Source organism: Cuculus canorus, chromosome 22 (genome assembly GCF_017976375.1).
Source record: "Cuculus canorus isolate bCucCan1 chromosome 22, bCucCan1.pri, whole genome shotgun sequence".
Taxonomy (NCBI): Eukaryota; Metazoa; Chordata; class Aves; order Cuculiformes; family Cuculidae; genus Cuculus; species Cuculus canorus.
In genome coordinates this window covers 5,158,072-5,174,736 of record NC_071422.1, presented here as the reverse complement: position 1 = coordinate 5,174,736, position 16,665 = coordinate 5,158,072, and the positions used below count along the sequence as shown (strand labels likewise).

The window sequence follows — 16,665 nt, the reverse complement described above, 5'->3', positions numbered from 1 at the left end:
GCTGCAGAGAAAGCTAATCCCAGTCCAAAGGCATGCCGTGGGTTGGCGTGAGAGTCACAGTGAGATCCTGCAGGTTTAGACCTTCTTTGTGCAGCTCAGATATTCAAAGCTGCTCTGCTTCTGCCTTGACGGAGAGGGTGAAGGGCTGGCAGCCAAACTGCAGCCCAGTTTCTTTATCGGGAAGGTACCCTGGGAGCCTCTCTCTCCGTGGTGTGGGGAGGGAGGCGCGTGCTGCCGGACCAATCGCGGGTACCTGGAGGAGAGCGCTGGAGGGAAGGCCCCGGAGAGGTGGCTCTTGCTGACACTTGCGTGTTTGTCTGTGAGAGGGGAGCGAGGCAGGTGGGGAGGAAATGCTGAGCGCTGACTCTTATCCACTTCCCTGGGGTCAGCAATGTTTTAAACAAAGCAATATTTAGACTAACTGCTTCAGAACGCTTGCCTCAAATGACCAAACTTCTGACCCCCCCCCCTTTCTTTCTCTTACTCCTGAAAAATAAATCCGCTCCTTCCTCGTACGTTGAATATTACAGGAACGTAAAGCAGGTTCAGTAGGCTGTGACAGCCCTGTCAAGTGAATAATCAGCCATGCCTGGTGCTCCACAGTCTCTTTACAAATATGCAAACATAAATCTTGTCAAACTTTCATATTCCAGTGAGTTTACCCTTCGTTACTATCACAGCTGGTAGCACTTTGTATAAGTCGACTGTGCGTTTCTGTGTGATTTTATAGAATCCACAAGCTAAAGATGGAAAGACCTATTAAATCACGCCGTCTGTCTTCCTGCCAGTGCATGACAAAGATAATTCTTATTGTAAGCTGCACTTTTGCAGTCAAAGTAACTAAACCAAAAAATTAATCTCTGCCTTACCCCATCTAAAAGCGCACGTGAAACACAGAACGGTGTGAGATGTTGGGTGATAACTTTGTACCGGTGGACTTACACAGGCAAGGGAATGTGAACCATCCCTGTTCTCCCTCCAGGGTCAAGACCGGTACATGCAGTGCTGTTTATGTGTTATTTTATGCTTGAAACATTCTACTCAGCATTGCAAACCAAGGACTTAATTTTTTCCTTAGTGCTTGTTGCAGTTCCTTGTGAAACTCAGAAATTATTTTCAGTTCTACTCAAGCAAAAACGGAGTTACAACTTTTCTTTTCCAAGCTGTTGCTGGGAGGTGATGATTTATCCCACAGATAAACGTTCACTCTGTTGGACAAATAGGAAAGCTGGTCTTGTGCTGGAGTTGAACACTGAGAGTGCTGCATGAAACCAGCTTGGGCTCTTTAATGTAGTGTATGTGGAGTCTGTATTGTGTAGGAGAGTGGAAGGAGGAGGTCAGTTGAAGGTAACGTCTAGCATTTGCTTTCTACAAACACTTCAAGCTGGCATTGCCACCAAAAGGGGTGGAGGAGGTTGATTTTTAACCTGGCTGGTTCCCTGTGCTTGGCGGTGTAAGGAGAATGGCATGGGAGTATGAACAAGTAGCTGATATGTCGGTTTAGATAGCTGAAAATATTTGTGCAGCTGGGCTTTGGGGAATGCCCTCGTGTTGCCTTGCAGAGGGGCGCTTGCCTTTCTGATGTGACTCATTGCAGAAAACCAGATTTTCCAAAGTCGCTGTTAAAGTTAGGCTTCCAACTGGTTATCCTTTCCTGAGAGTCGGAGAAGATCTTTAGGAGTAACAGATTCCAGAACAAACTGTTGACCATATGATGATTCACTTCAAAACCAGACTGCTTCTGGGGAGCAGCCTTGTACTCAGCAGCCGGGGCTGGAAATGTTTCCCATCAGTGGGAATTCCATGGGCCTGTGTCTGCTCTCAGTGCCAAGTCTGTTCTGATCAGCGTTGTCCTCAGCATGGTCAGGGTTCCCTGTCTCGGCTTGTGCCCCAGAGCAGAACAAAAAGGCAGTACTCGCTGTAAGTTCTTGGTTTCCATCCAGTTCTCCCATCTCTCTCTACCTGTGGTCATCTCTTGTTGCATGCGTAGGTCCTCTTAAGGACAAACACATCTTGTTATGCTGGTGAGCGGTGCAGCAAGCTCCTGATCCAGGCCCCTGGGCACTCACACAGTCCAAGCGATGGATGATGTTTGTCATAGCAGCCCACTGGGCAGTCCGAGCTGTTACAGAGAGAATATCCCTGTTTGAGAAGTTCCCCTTTGGTTTTGATTTAGAATAAACGTGAATGCATCAATTTTTCAGACACTGCCACCTGAAGGAACAGAAGGGTCAGTGCTTTCATCTGTGGTTATAGCTCGGGCTTTAGGATCAAGGACTGGGTCTGCTTTCTAGTTCCAGAGTACTTTGAGCTTGTAAATATGTGCCAGTTACCCTGGAGGCAGGCCTGCTGCAGTCTGGGAGCCTTTGAGATTCTCCAGAGCAATGAAAATCTAACCGTATTTGCCTGTCTAATAAACAGAACAGCAGAGAATCTTAAAGGACCTTCAGACCCGGCCAGTTTCAGACCAGTATTGTGTTGTCAGCCCTCTTTATTTCGTTAGTTTAATAATGACTTGAAAGCGTGTCTCCATTGTTTCTTTATTGCTTAAAGATCCCTTGGAAATGTCAGGTTTTGGTGGAACAGAGCATTTCTGTCCTGGATGTTAAATTTGGCCATGACAAACTTGAAAAGAAGCATGGTTTGTTCTCTCTTCCTTTCTTCTTTCTTCAAGAAAACAAGCTGGGAGACTGAATATGGTCCGATGTGGCTCACGAGGGTAATGTGGACACTTTAATATTCCAGGTAAATTTGCAGAAGACATATTTGGAGAGCTGTTTACTCAAGCCAACACCTTTGCCTCTCGGGTGAGCGTTCTAGTCGAAAGAGTTGACCGCTTGCAAGTCAAAGTCACTCAGCTGGATCCCAAAGAGGAGGAAGGTAATGGAGTGGAGCACAGTCCTTGCAGACCAAGCATGGTAAAGATTCTCATTGAGTCAGCGTGGCTGGTTCACGGCCATAAAATGAGCGTGACCCTGCAGTGGGTGTTGGAACGTTGTCTCTTGGACTAAGAAGGACCGTTTCCTCCCTTCCTGAAGAAAGCACTGTGCTGTTCATGTGGACAGCCTTTCTGGCCGAGTCTGGATTTGCTCGTTAGCAAGTCTCCATTTTCAGCAGTTTGATAGCAGTGCACTTCTTAAATCTTGGTCACCGGGGTTCAAAACTACATTGGTAACTCTCAAGAGAGCTGTGTCTATGCAGCAGCAGATCTTGGCACGGCGTGGTCTGAGATTTGCTGGGTTTCCCAAGAGATCTGTGGGAAAAGGAATCCGACCTTAAGGAGCACTAAGCGTGCCAAGAACTCCCAACTGAAATCAGATGTTTGTTACTTGATCTTCACTGTCACTGGCCTGGGTCAGGCCGTTCTTCACTTGCTCTCTCTTCTTTCTTACAGTCTCCCTGCAAGGCATTAACACCAGGAAGGCCTTCAAAAGCTCCACTACTCAGGACCAGAAGCTCTTCGACAGAGACTCTCTGCCGGTGCCTGTCCTTGAAACCTATAGGACCTGCAATACTCCTCCACCTCTCAACATTCTCTCACCTTACAGGTATGACTGCAACACCTTTTTGCCCTCTTGTTCTTTTGCAGAAGAGTAAGTCTTCCTCCAAACCTGATGAGGAGGTCTGTACTGAAGTAGCCATTTCCAACGGGAAATTGAGTTGCTAAGCTGAGATCCACTAGGAAATCTCCATCCTCTGGATTGCGTAAAACTTTGCTTTTGGGGCTTTATAAATGAGAGTAGCTAGAAAATTATATATTGGGTTACCTGCTGTCACTTTTGTGACTGCCTTGGGGCAAGGCTTGGCTGGCATCGCACAAACGTGGTAGGTGTTGTGCAGATGATGCATTTTTCCTGAGCTTCTCTGTAGCCCTGTGGCTCCTTTCCAGAAAGCCGCAGTGCAAACTGCAGAGCATACATCTGTAAATGGCTCTCACCCAGGTGGGTGCAGCAGACTCCTGTAGATCTGGAGATGCCTTTCAGTGGCCTTCCATGTCTGGTCTGAGACATCCGATGTGACCTACGCTGGCTGTGTAACCAGTTCTCCTGAGCTCCCATTTCATTTTGTGGGCAGTAGAAGTAAAGGGGTCAGAATGCAGAGACTTAGCCCACATCCATAAATATCTTTTGAACAGGTAAAAAGTAATTACAGATAGCTGGAGGCAGCTGTCTTCTGCCAGACGCGGCTGCACTGCAAAGTAGGAGGAGAGAGAGAGTGTATGTGTGTGCTCGCTCATGAGTTTCAAGGACGCTGCTGGTCTGATTTAGGGTTCCTGGGCTGGAGAAGGTGGGGTTTTTTTTTCACACCGAAAGTACAACACAAACAAGTGGGAATTGAAGTGAGAGACCTGCTGCTCTCTTGGTGATTGTTCAGAGCAGTTGAGCTCTTTGGGTGCTGAATAATGGAGAGTTTGTGTGAGGGCAGAAGCAATGGCAAGTGGGAGAGCTGGGACAGGAGAGGCTGTGGGTCCACTGGTCCACTGCCTGTTTGGAAATGAAGGACAGAGGCGAGAGCAGCGTGTTTGACCTTCTCGCTGCAGGCTTTTAAAACTGTCATCTGGGGTTGTGCCTTGTGTTTTCTTTGGGCTTCAAACAAATGCGTGACTTGGTGCTTGTTTGTGTGTGTTTTTTTTTCCCTCCCTTCCTGTTCTAGGGATGATGGCAAAGAGGCACTTAAATTCTACACAGATCCTTCATACTTCTTTGACCTTTGGAAAGAGAAAATGCTTCAGGACACGAAGGATATTATGAAAGAGAAGCGGAAACACAGGGTGAGGAAATGGGAGATCTGTGCCAACATGGGCCTGTCAGGGAAGAATAGGAGGTGGGAAGCGTTAATAAATCTTGGACTCCAAAGTTGCTATCCAGACTTTAGGTTTGCGCTCTTAAACTCTTCAGGGATCAATTCAGTGAAGTTTTTGTCTGGTTTACTCTCATCCTTGTTAATTAAAAAAAGAAAACAAAGATACTCTTAATCTGTTTTTCTAAATGCCACTGTCTTTGTATAGTTATAACGTCTTAATTTGTAGTCCTCAAACATAGCACTGGTGCAGTCAGCAGAGGAGAAAGTTGTGCTGGAGCCTTTTCTGCACTTCTGGAGTTGCAAAGGGGTCTGTTCAGTGCAAACCCCGCTGCCCCGGCACTGCAGTGTGTTGAGTGGTGTAATAAATTTCTGCTGTGGAAGAATGAAACGTCCCTTTAGGAGTGCAAAACCAGGCCGTAATGTTAAATTAGGGACAAGCAGGAGGCTTAATAAAACCATTTGAGCTGAAAATGTCAGGTAGAGTTCCTGGTTTGGTTCCTGGGGATTTGAACCCAGGTTTATCAACACTAAAAGAATTTTATCAACCACAAAGAATGGTTTGGGTTGGAAGGGACCTCAAAGACCATCCAGTTCCAGCCCCTGCTGTGGGCAGGGACACCTCCCACGGGATCCGGTTGCTCCAAGCCCCATCCAACCTGGCCTTGAACACCTCCAGGTATGGTACAACCACCACTGCTCTGGGCAACCTGGGTCAGGGCCTCACAATCATCGTTATGAAGAATTTTTTCCTAATGTTTAAACTAAATCTTCCTTTCTCCAATTTTAAACTCATTCCCCCTTGCCCTATCTCTGCCCTCCCCAATCAAGAGCCCCTCCCCAGCTTTCCTGGGGGCCCTTTCAGCACTGGAAGCTGCTCTAAGGTCTCCCTGGAGCCTTCTCTTCTCCAGGCTGAACAACCCCAACTCTCTCAGCCTGTCCTCATAGCAGAGGTGCTCCAGCCCTTGGATCATCTTCGTGACCTCCTCTGGACCCGTTCCAACAGTTCCATATCCTTCTTATGTTGAAGATTACAGAACAGTACTCCAGGTGGGGTCTCATGAGAGACTTACACCATAAAAGATGCATTTTGAACATACTTTATTTAGCTTTTGAGGACTGGGGTATTAAATATGAAAACAAATCAATCAAATTATCAAAGGAGAGATTTAGAGCATGTTGGTATACAGCGAGTGAGGCGAGTTAAAGCCCTCTTCTTTATGGGCAAGTGACTTGTGTTGCACCCCAAAGCACTTAACACCAGCAAGGTGATGGTGAGATTTGGCAGCCTTCACCCAGAGGCCAAACACTGAATTGAGGTGGGAAACAAGTTTTCACTCTGCCCTCCAGGTGGTTGTGCCAGGGAGTAACAATGGCATCGTGTCTGGGCTGCAGTGAGGAAATCTGATGTTGTCTGTCTGGGTTTTTTAATGCTATCTGTGCTCCAGTTTTTTTGTATGGGAGATCTTTGCTGCTGGCAGCAATTGGGGACGTAAATTAAAAATCCTGGCCCTCTTTGAGAAGATATCTTGAAACTGCTGCGGGTCTGTCCTATACCTCCCTGTTTCCAGTGAGTTTGAAGGAAAATAAGGCTTCTGTTTGATTCCTCCTCCCTTAGAAAGAGAAAAAGGAGAATCCAAACCGAGGAAATGTGAATCCCCGGAAAATCAAAACCCGGAAAGAAGAGTGGGAGAAGCTGAAAATGGGACAAGAATTTGTTGAGTCAAAGGACAAACACGGTCCTGCTGGGTAAGCAAGTCTGGGGCTCAGCGTTCAGCTCCCCAGCGAGGGGGAGCGGGCAGGCGTTGTTGATTGTAATGCAGTTCACCCTGCTCTGCAGCTTCTCCAGCTCCACCACACAGTGCGGATCGATACTGCCACTAATCAGATTCTCTAAAGTAAATCCGTCTGCTGATTTAAAATTTGCTAAATAAATCAGGGAGCTATATGGTTTGAACAAGGTGGCAGGAACAGCTTCAGGAGCGAGTCTGCTCTCGGCCACCTATCTCGTGGGCATGGAAGTGTTGAGAGCCTCGGCTCCCTACCCCATGGCGATGCCCTTCCCATCACGCCTAGGCTGGGGCTTTCCACTGCGGAGCGGGTTGGCACTTCGGTACTATTGTGCGATTGCTTTGTTACAGTTCACAAACGGCTCTTCACACTCAAAAGTTGAAGCGAGGGCTGTCCCCATCCAAGTATTTCAAGCTACAGCTCTCTTTAGCGCTTCTGGCTTGGGAATTCATTTAACTTTTGACACCAGCAAGGCTGGAAGCAGACCGAATTCCCCACAATGCACTTCTCACTTGCTCGCTCCTTGCAGCTTCCTTTCATATAAGAAAAATCTCTCTTTAAATCACACTCTCCAGCTAAAAATAAAACTTGCTTTTAGTTTAATAGGAGAACAGGTTTGGTTTCTAGCAGAGGAATCAAGCAGCACAACAGCACCATTTTCTTGCTCCTCTCTTTTCTCCTGTAAGTGTGCTCATGCGTTTGAATTCACTCAAGGTCCAGAGCCCCCAGGAACGAGGTGGTTCTGCCACCCCACAGCGAAATGACTCACTGAAAGCTGACTGTGAGAGTGGTCTCTTCCTTCAGTGCTATTTCAGCTCTGGATACTTTTAATGGCATCGCTGTTGCTTGGGTTCTTTTTGATATCCTATTTTCAAGCTTATTTTTTGGCATCTTTGAGTGCCTCTTCTTTTTTTTTGCCACTGATGTTACCCTGTTACCCAGTGTAACTGGGAATCTTTCAACTCCACGCTGGTCAAAACACACTCATTAGTGGTTTTTCTATAATCAAATGAGAAATTCTTCTTTTTTCCAGTGTTTTCTTGTTCATTAAAATCGATACTTGTGCTGTTCTGATGTGTGGTAGCAATAAACAAACACGAGAGCATCTGGGCAAATCCGAGCCAAAGAACTGTGCAGGGCAAGCTAATACAGCGATACCAGGTTCTTCGTATGGGAAGCTTTGAGAAATAGAGACTGTATTGGTTCTTAAATGTTTCTTTAAGGTTTTGTGTGTCTTGTTGCGGTGGTTGATAAGGTCCCACCTAAAGGCAGGTCCCACTGTGCTGGGAAAAGGCATTCCTGCTAGAAAACCTTATTTCTAAATCTTGCAGATTGATCCGTCCGTGTGGTTAATACCACTGCTGTTTGGTGGCTGAACTGCTGCACAGTTGTTTGTTGTAACCCTTCCAGGAGGCAAAGCTCTTGCGAGCAAGGGGAAAAATGAACTGTAGACATTGCCTTCAACTCTTTAAATAACTTGCTTGTCATGCTTTCGCTCAGGTACCCCTCTAACATGGTGTATCAGAACGGCAGCATCGGTTCGAACGAAAGCATGGAGGTGAACTGCTACCCGCCGCCGCCGCAGACTGACTCTATTGTGCCACCACCTCCTTCGTTCCCAGATGACAGCCTGCCTCCACCCCCGGTGGAATTTAGGTAAGCCTACGGGATCCCTTCTGTCACCAAGGAGTAGTAGGTGGTGTAAAAGGATGACATGAGGCAGGCTGAGATAGTTCAGCAGAACTTCCTTGCGGGTGTTGTACGGGAACCAGAATGCTCCTAACTGGAGGGGAAGTGCAACTGCAGGGTCAGAGGCACCGGCAGCACCGCTCTCCGTAAATCCCAACCACCGTTGTTGGGAAGGGGAGACTGGGCTTGGGTGAGAACTAGAGCAGACTTCACTCACTTTCTAAAAGACTAGGGTCCCGATTAATGGTCTGGCTCCATCGCATGGGATTACCAGTACAGTTCTTCCACAGCATGTAGACTCAAATTCCTGATAAAGCTGTGCAAAGAACAGCTTCTTTGACCTCTGGTTTTTGTTACCATTTGCCCTACGATCTCTGACAAATGCACGACGTGGGCACTGAAGATGTAGATGTAGTTAAATTTAAAGGACTTAAGTGCGCCAGCTGACTTCTTCCCAGAGACTTTGCTGCAAGTTCAGGGCGGATGCTTTGTATCGGATGAAACGATGGCTTCCAGTCACCCCTAGAGATGAGAATTATGGTCCAGCGGTGGCTCAAGACACAAAAGGTGAAACAAGAGAGTAACTTCTTTTTTTAAAAGGCAAGTAAAACAGAGTCAGGAGTAACAGGAGGAAGTATGTCTGATAGACAGGAGTGTGTTAGCTTGTCTCCATCTTATCCAAAGGCAACAGTGCTGCAGAAAAGGCTCTTCTGATGTGTCAGAGCAAGCGCACCACTCTGCAGCACGTTCCTCTAGGGCAGAGCAGAAACGAGCTTTCAGATGAAGCTTATGCTGCCTTATGCAGTTGCTTAGATCTCTGCCTAGCCACAGAGATCTCCCCTCTCTGGTTTTGTTTTAGTGGTTGTTTTTAAAGAACCCTAGGAGCCGGGTTTGATCTCCAGAGTCTGTCTTGGATCAGCACTGTTAAAAACTGTGACGTTTTTGTGGCAAATGTACCTTATTTTTCCATTTTGCCGTGGAAGAAGATGTCAGTTTAGGGCTCCCTTTACCTGTGTGTAGGACATGCCCGTATCTTACAGGCAGTAGCGTTTCTTGGTATAACACAGCTTCCATAAAAAGGAGATTCACTCATGAATAGGTGTTTTCCTTAAGACCACGTTGGGTTTCCATGTCGTCTTCGCTCCTCCCGGCAAGCCATGAGACATGGCTGCCATACTCCAGCTCTGAGCCATGGAATCCAGCGAAGAGATCTGTTCCTAGCAGGTGATGAGAGCATATGCTTCCCTGGCACACCCACCAGCCCTTGTGCGATTTATCACGGTAGACATCCCTGCTTGGTGTGTCATAAGTCTGACCTCAGCATGGAGGGGTAGTGGCGTGCGTTGATGCGGGAGCTCTTAAGCCAGGAGGCTGCTCAGAGCTCAGACGCGACGCCTGGCCTCTGGCGGAGAGGTGAGATGGCTCATGTTCTTGTCAGCCTGGGAGATGGGATGGACGATAGCATTTCTGCCAGTCCCCAGAAGCTTTCCTTTGTTCTGGTGGTGTAGGCCAAAAGAAACACTGCAAGAGAACTAAAACCAAGGAGAGAGGTCTGTGGAAACACCGGTTAAAGCTGGATCTTAGGCTTTTTTGTCTGGAATGCAACAATCGCACATGGATTTGCATTCATGTTGAAATTGTACAGTCTAGTCTGGGCTCACAGCTAAAAGCCTCATTTCTCTCTCTCCTCCTGTTGCAACAGCTATCCTGTAGACAACCAAAGAGGTTCTGGCTCTGGAGGGACCAAACGATCCAGCCTGGTTAGCCCAAGTCACCCACCACCTGCTCCTCCCATCGGATCCCCCTCAGCAGCCAGGCCAGGCTTTGCTCCCCCTCCGGCGCCACCTCCGCCACCGCCGCTGATGGGCAGCGCTCCCCCTCCACCACCTCCCATGGGCTTCCCATCCCCGGGAACCCCACCACCTCCCTCGCCTCCCTCCTTCCCTCCTCACCCCGAGTTTGCTGCCCCACCGCCACCGCCGCCCCCTCCAGCAGTCGAATATGCCAGCGTGCTCCCACCTCCGCTGCCGCAGCCAGGCAGTGGGAGCGCGCCGCCGCCTCCTCCACCGCCACCGCCTCCTGGCCCACCACCGCTGTCTTCCAGTGGCCTGGATGGTCCCCCACCCCCTCCTCCACCCTCAGACACCTCCACTTCCAAGCCCAAGTCATCCTTGCCTGCTGTTAGCGATGCCAGGAGCGATCTACTTTCAGCTATTCGTCAAGGTAAGGTTTTGTTTCAATGCCAGCTTTTTCCTTTGCCTCTGGAAAAACCCCACTGTATCCAAGCGGGAGCACAGGGGAGCCATCTCGTGAGCAGCAGTGTGACTGCCTCGCTGCTGGGACCTGTCCCTCATGGTCCCTCCTTCTCTGCCTAACCTGATGACAGTCTCAAAAGGTTTTATGCTTCCTGCTGCACCAAGGATGGAATTGGTGTGGTCCAAGTTTGCGAGTGGATTGAACAGCAGTGGTGTTAACCCCTCAGAGGAGCACAGGAACGATTCGCTTCCCCTTCCACCTGCCCATCCCGCCTGTCTTGGCTGTCATTCACCATCAATGTTATCCCACAGCGTGTCCAGTACTTGCTGGCAGAGAACAGGCTGCCTTGCTCGGGGGTTTGTGTCAAAGGGATGGCTGCTTTGGAGATTTCAGTGTGACCAAAGCCTTTGCATGATCCCCTCTGTTGCCTTCTTCCCAACAGGCTTCCAGCTCCGCAAGGTGGAGGAGCAGCGGGAACAGGAGAAGCGGGACGTTGTGGGCAATGATGTGGCAACGATCCTGTCACGCCGCATCGCTGTGGAGTACAGCGACTCTGAGGACGACTCTTCGGAGTTTGATGAGGACGAATGGTCGGATTAACTACGGTCCCATCCCCTTCTTCCCCTTCTCTCTCGGGTTAACGTCTTCTTAAAGAATCAGGTGGCCAAACCTTCCTTTGACATCCCGTAACCAAAGATGTGCCAAGGGTTTTTAGACAACCAGCAGCATATCTCCCCTCTCCCTCCCCCTCCGGCTTTGGCAGGACTTTGTGCTCTGCCTTTCCGAAAGGTCTCCTCGTGGATGCTGAGGATGCTGTGTTGGGATTTAGCTGGAGGGGGTGTAACGGTTGCTTATTTAAGAGAGCTAAACCTCCAGATTCTCGATGCCACCAGACAGAGCACACATAAACCCTCCATCCTGAGGGATTTTTAAAGTAAAGATGGATGATCCTGTTGCAGCCGCGTGGCCTTTCAGATGAAGGACATTTTCAGCTAGTTTTCTCATTGCAACAGCAGACAGCTGATCTGATGGCTCTTCCTTTCCAGTGAATACTGGTAGCGCTGCAAGAAAATGGGCTTTAAATGTCTGTTCTCTGCTGCATCCCACAGTCAAATAATCAGGTTTTGGCAACAGTGCACAATTCTTTCCCTTCCGACCCCCTAGTATTATTTCCAGACGACCCTATGTGGGGTGTGCTTCCCAGCTCTAGGGCTGCGGAGCGCGCTGGGTGCAATGCAAGGAAGGACTCCTCAAATCTCCTGGACTGCTTTGCCAAGTCTGCCGAAGGAGACTCGCACAAAGGGATGCAAAGCCAGGGCAGAACGGTTGCTTGGTTTCCTGCTTGAGGGAGAGCAGAGCCGCTGCCCCATTGAGACACATCTGTGTGGTCAGCACTGAGCGGTGGTGGAACTCCGCTTTGCTGATTTCTCTGATTCATGCTGAGAGTGTGTTTAAAAAAAAAAAAAGAAAAAAAATAAGTGCCGAGAGCAGGGAGGGGTTCTCTGAACACCAGGCACTTTGATCTTCTTTGTCCTGCTCAGGGCAGCGCTGCCATTGGTTTGAAGAGGTGCTTTTCCTAGCAGGGTGACCATAAGTTTTACACTGGGACCCAAGTAGGAGAAAATGCTGGTATTATCTTTGCTTCCTCCTCTCTCCCACTTACGGAGGGGAGTTAGTGTGCCTAGAATCATAGAATTGATTGGTTGGAAAAGACCTTTGAGATCATCAAGTCCAACCGTACCTATCCACTACTAAACCAGGTCCCTAGCGCCTCATCTACCTGTCTTTTAAACCCCTCCAGGGATGGGGACTCAACTACCTCCCTGGGCATCCCCTTCCAGTGCCGATAACCCTTTTGGTGAAGAAATCTTTCCTGATGTCTAATCCAAACCTCCCCTGATGCAACCTGAGGCCATTTCCTCTTGTCTTATTGCCTGGCACTTGGTTGAAGAGACCCAACTCGCCACAGCCTCCTTTCAGGGAATTGTAGGCAGCGATGAGGTCTCCCCTCAGCCTCCTTTTCTCCAGGCTAAACAGTCCCAGGTCCCTCGCCCACTTCTCACAAGGCTTGTTCTCCAGCCCCCTCACCTTCACCTAGAAACATCTAATGCGTGAACCAAGTTGCCCATTGGTTGTGTCAGTCCTAACTTACGTTGTTTCCTATAATTTTATTATTATAATTCAGTAGTTCATTTTAAGAAAAGGTTTCTTCTCCTCATTAACCCTACGAATTCCCAGGCTGCTCACTACACGTGCAGTACTGGCAGGAGGAGAACATGGTGAATTTGAACAAGCTGGCCTAGGTTTTCTTGCTCTTTTTATATTGCCTTACGTAGAACCTAGCTTGGAAATCTAGAGACAAACACCTCTGGTGCTACGGATGTGCTTGGGGTATTTTAATTTGGATGTGACTCTCAGTCAGGGTCACGGAAGAAAGCAATTCCAATGCCTTTTGGAGATCCCGGGTCCAACTGTTGTGGGGTGAGACCCCACATGTCCCATTAAGACCAAGTCTCCAACCTCTTTGCCTTTCCTATGTGAAGTATTTTTCTAGCCTGTGCCTGTTCTGTCTTCCCTGCCCTGCCTCGTTTTAATGATGTTGCTGATACCTGGAACACCAGGCCCCCAGCCCGAGGCTGCCAGGTTGCTGAAAATCCTTCTTGGGGTTTGATCGATGGCTTCAGTTTGTGCCACTGAGTTCTTACTGATTTCTTGTGTGTGTGCGCGTGCATTTTAATCTTTGAAAGAGCAGATAAGGGCCTGAAGGACGGGCTTTTCTAGGGTGCGGATCAAGCTGAGATCCAGCACGACCCTGAGCACAATCAAGAGGGATTTACTGGACCGCTACACCATCAGATTTTTGTCTGCAAATCAGCTGCTAGGCAGGATGCAAAGGGCGTAGACGGTGAGGCATCCCAGTGGGCTGGGAACATCTGAGCAGCGCTAGTTCCAGGTTCTGGAAGAGGGAACAAACCCCTCGAGTGCCAGTGAGCCATCCTGCAGTGGAGGGACTTGGAAATGCAAACTGATTATTGCTGCAAGCTGGGTAAGGGGGGTTAGAGGAGAATCGCTGCCTCTTGTTTTTCTGCTCTTTCTGTAAGCATCCTCCTCTGGCTTCTCTCGGAGACAGGTTCCTAGGGAAAACGGACCTTTAAGCTAACCCAGGCTGACAGCATTATCACACAGGGAAGCGAGGAGCTCGCAAATGCCAAACCTGGGTTAATTTTAAATTGCCTTAACTAGACTTGGCCCCTGTTGGGAAAGGGGAGCGAGTATTGCTGTCGTGTGAAATACAGAAAGTGCCATATTCTCTGCGACCCAGATGGATGGTCTGTCAGGCAGGGCTGCGCCTCGGGCCGTTGGGGACACGGTTGCGTTGCCTGTTGCACAAGGATGCTGTGTGGGCGATCCGGCATGGCCGCGGGTGGAGTTGGTTCCTCCGACTGCCTCGCCTGCTTGCAAGGCCCCTCCTGGCAGCAGGAGAGACTCCGCTTTGTCCGTGCAAGCCTGCTGGAACCACCCCCAGCTTTCAAACTCGCATCTCGAGGTGGGAATCAAAACTGCTGGCTTCTAAACAGAAGGGTTGTGGACAGGTAGAGAAGATCGGTTGGGTTTTTAGATCTCTTTGGTTGCAGAAAGAAGCGGCCTGAACTGAGCGTGGAGATCCCTGAGAAATAACTGGTGTAAAGTGACTGTCTTTGAGTGTCATTGCAAAACAGCAGAGCACTGGGCCACCAAGTAAGCTTAATATTTCTTAAACCAGTAGGGGAAGAGGAGAGGTGCCAAGAACAACCTTTGCAAGACAGCGCAGCTGTGCTTGTAACTGCAGGGCCGCTGCCCCACGTAGAGCGAGGGCCCGCGCTGGGCTCCCTTGCCACCTTTGTCATTCTGTGTTCACTTACTCTTTCCTCCCCTCTTTCTGCATAAGAGTGGATCGAACGGGCGAACCTCAAGCATTTCACAGCACCAAAAGCGAGAGCTGACAGCTGGGATCCTCCCCATCTTTCCATTTCAGCCCAACCCGTGTCCATAAGGAGACACGGAGCCAGAGCAGCCATTTCGCCTATCCTGGGAGCCGTTCGCTCGGGGCATGCTCGCTCCGTCTCCGCACACGGCGAGTTGGGGCAGGCCAACGCTGCCTTCCCCTTCCCAGTGCCACGCTCCTGGTTAAACATTCTCCCGGTGTCCTCGCCCGCAGTGCTTGGCTGCTGCTCCCAGCAGCCTCTCCCCCGCCGCCCCCCTTCCCACGCTCACAGGGAAAGCCTCGTCCCGGCTCCCCGGGCTCAGCTTGGAGCCTCATCCGCAGTCGGTGACCTTCACTGCTTTCTCCTCTCCTTATCAGACCCAAAGCACCAGACCAGATCGAGGAAAGGGGTTCCTGGAGGTCCCAGATGACCGAGAAACCATGCGAGGCGGCGTTTCAGGGAAAGGATGTATTTTTTTTTTTTCAGTTGCTAAACTTATTTAACGTGCCTTTTTGGAAAGTACCTGCCCTTGGTGGGCTCCGGAGGGGAGCAGGCGGCAGGGCCCCGTGTGGGGCAGATGCCGCTGCCCCCACTCAGGTTTCATTGCTGTTGGGTTTCGGGGAGGTGCTTTCTTCTCTTCCTTTGTAAACAAAGCCTTGAAGTGGGAAGTGGATGCAATGTTTTTATTACTGTATTAACATTCATTTTAATTCATTTCAGAAACTAACCCATTTTTCTTCTTGATTAGAATGTCATAGAATTAGACGAGCTGTAACCCTCCTGAAGTGCCTTATTTTCCTACATGATATAAATATATTTATAAGAGTAATTATTCCACTTGTATCTTAGGGGTTTATTGCTGAGCAGAAGATTTGGTGGGAGGAGAGATGGGAAGCGCCCTCGAAGGACCCAGCCAGGCTGGGGGTCAGAAGGGCGATGTTTGACTGATTCTCTCAGGGTGCAGGGGGTTACTCACTTCAGACCAAAGGAGTTTCAGTGCTGAAACTCTGCTTAGAAAAGAGGCAGGAGCGGGGAAAACAGCCTCACGAGCAAAAATACTGTAGGCTTGTGCGGTTTCCTTACCCCTGCAAAAATAAACACTGAGGGCCAGACTCTGCCGCCTCATGCACACGGGGGCAGCGGGTGTAAAGCGCTGCCGCAGGGGAAGCGGAGCCTGGGCCGTGTCCATACCTGCGCATCCCTGCTGCTCTCCCGTGTCGTGCCTGTCTGTGCTTTTCCCTGTCGGTTGCTGTGTAAGCCAGGCTTTCCTGCTGCTTTTTTTTTTTTTGTATAATCAGCTCAGTAACCCCTGGATGAAGATCCCAATTGCAAATTTTTTTGTAATGTACATGTAAAAAAACAAAAAAAAAAAAAGAATAATTTTTTTTGATCCTTTTTTAAAACTGTAAACTTGATAAAACCTTTCTATCCAATTGATGCCTGCGTGTGTTACTCCAGGAGCTGCGATGGGGTCCTTTGCCCGTGGAAGGTGGCTGGTGCTGGGCAGAGGGGTTTTCTTCTGCCCGGGAGCACAGGGAGGTGCTGGGCCACAGAGTCGCTCGTGTCCATACCCCTTGAGTACACTTTCGTGCATCCGCCAGGATTGCCCAGGCGTGATTTGGGGATTTTGGATGCATTTTGTGTTCCGGCAAGGATGCCCGGGCTGTGTCCTTTCCGCAGGTGCCTGGACAAGAGGAGTGAAGAAAGCCAGCGGGACCCGAGCGGCCCTGCAAGCTCTGTCCGCGCAGAAGCCTCTTCCAGTACCAAAAGGCAGCCGTGCCAAGGTGGGTAGAGGATTATCGATGGTGATTGTTAGCGCTGCCTGTGGTGGGTAACGGCGCCAAGGAAGCGCTATCCAGGAGGAGCTACCAGCCTCCCGTGTGTGCTCCCTGCCATACGAAATGAGCCCGTGCTCCATCTTGCAAGAGCGGAGCTGCTGCAGCTGGGGTGGGAGGCGGCTGCTTCTGCTTTTTGCCTCCATTTCAGCTGCTCAAGGTCCCTTCTGCAGTTAATCAGCCTGGCCTCAGCCGCCGCAGCGATGGCTCCTGGCCCTGTTCTCAGGTGCCTTGTCTGGGCTCGGTACGTGAGCCTGTTGTGCGGGTGTTATTTTCTTGCCGGTCGGTGGGAAGCAACAAAAGGATCTGTCCCTGCTGCTCCTTGTCCC

General features: G+C 49.6%; 1 protein-coding gene across 2 annotated transcripts in view; it reads left to right on the top strand.

Annotated features, from left to right (window-relative positions):
* The window catches only part of WASF2 (WASP family member 2), a 37,452-nt gene extending 21,519 nt beyond the window's left edge, over nt 1-15,933 (top strand). For both annotated transcript variants that reach the window (XM_009557545.2, XM_054086319.1), the window contains exons 3-9: nt 2,746-2,880; nt 3,395-3,548; nt 4,654-4,771; nt 6,419-6,549; nt 8,092-8,247; nt 9,983-10,503; nt 10,979-15,933. In XM_009557545.2, the coding sequence (XP_009555840.2) occupies nt 2,746-2,880; nt 3,395-3,548; nt 4,654-4,771; nt 6,419-6,549; nt 8,092-8,247; nt 9,983-10,503; nt 10,979-11,136 (1,373 nt within the window). In that variant the 3' untranslated portion in view covers nt 11,137-15,933. The remainder of the gene's footprint in view (nt 1-2,745; nt 2,881-3,394; nt 3,549-4,653; nt 4,772-6,418; nt 6,550-8,091; nt 8,248-9,982; nt 10,504-10,978) is intronic.
* The last annotated feature ends 732 nt before the right edge of the window (nt 15,934-16,665 follow it).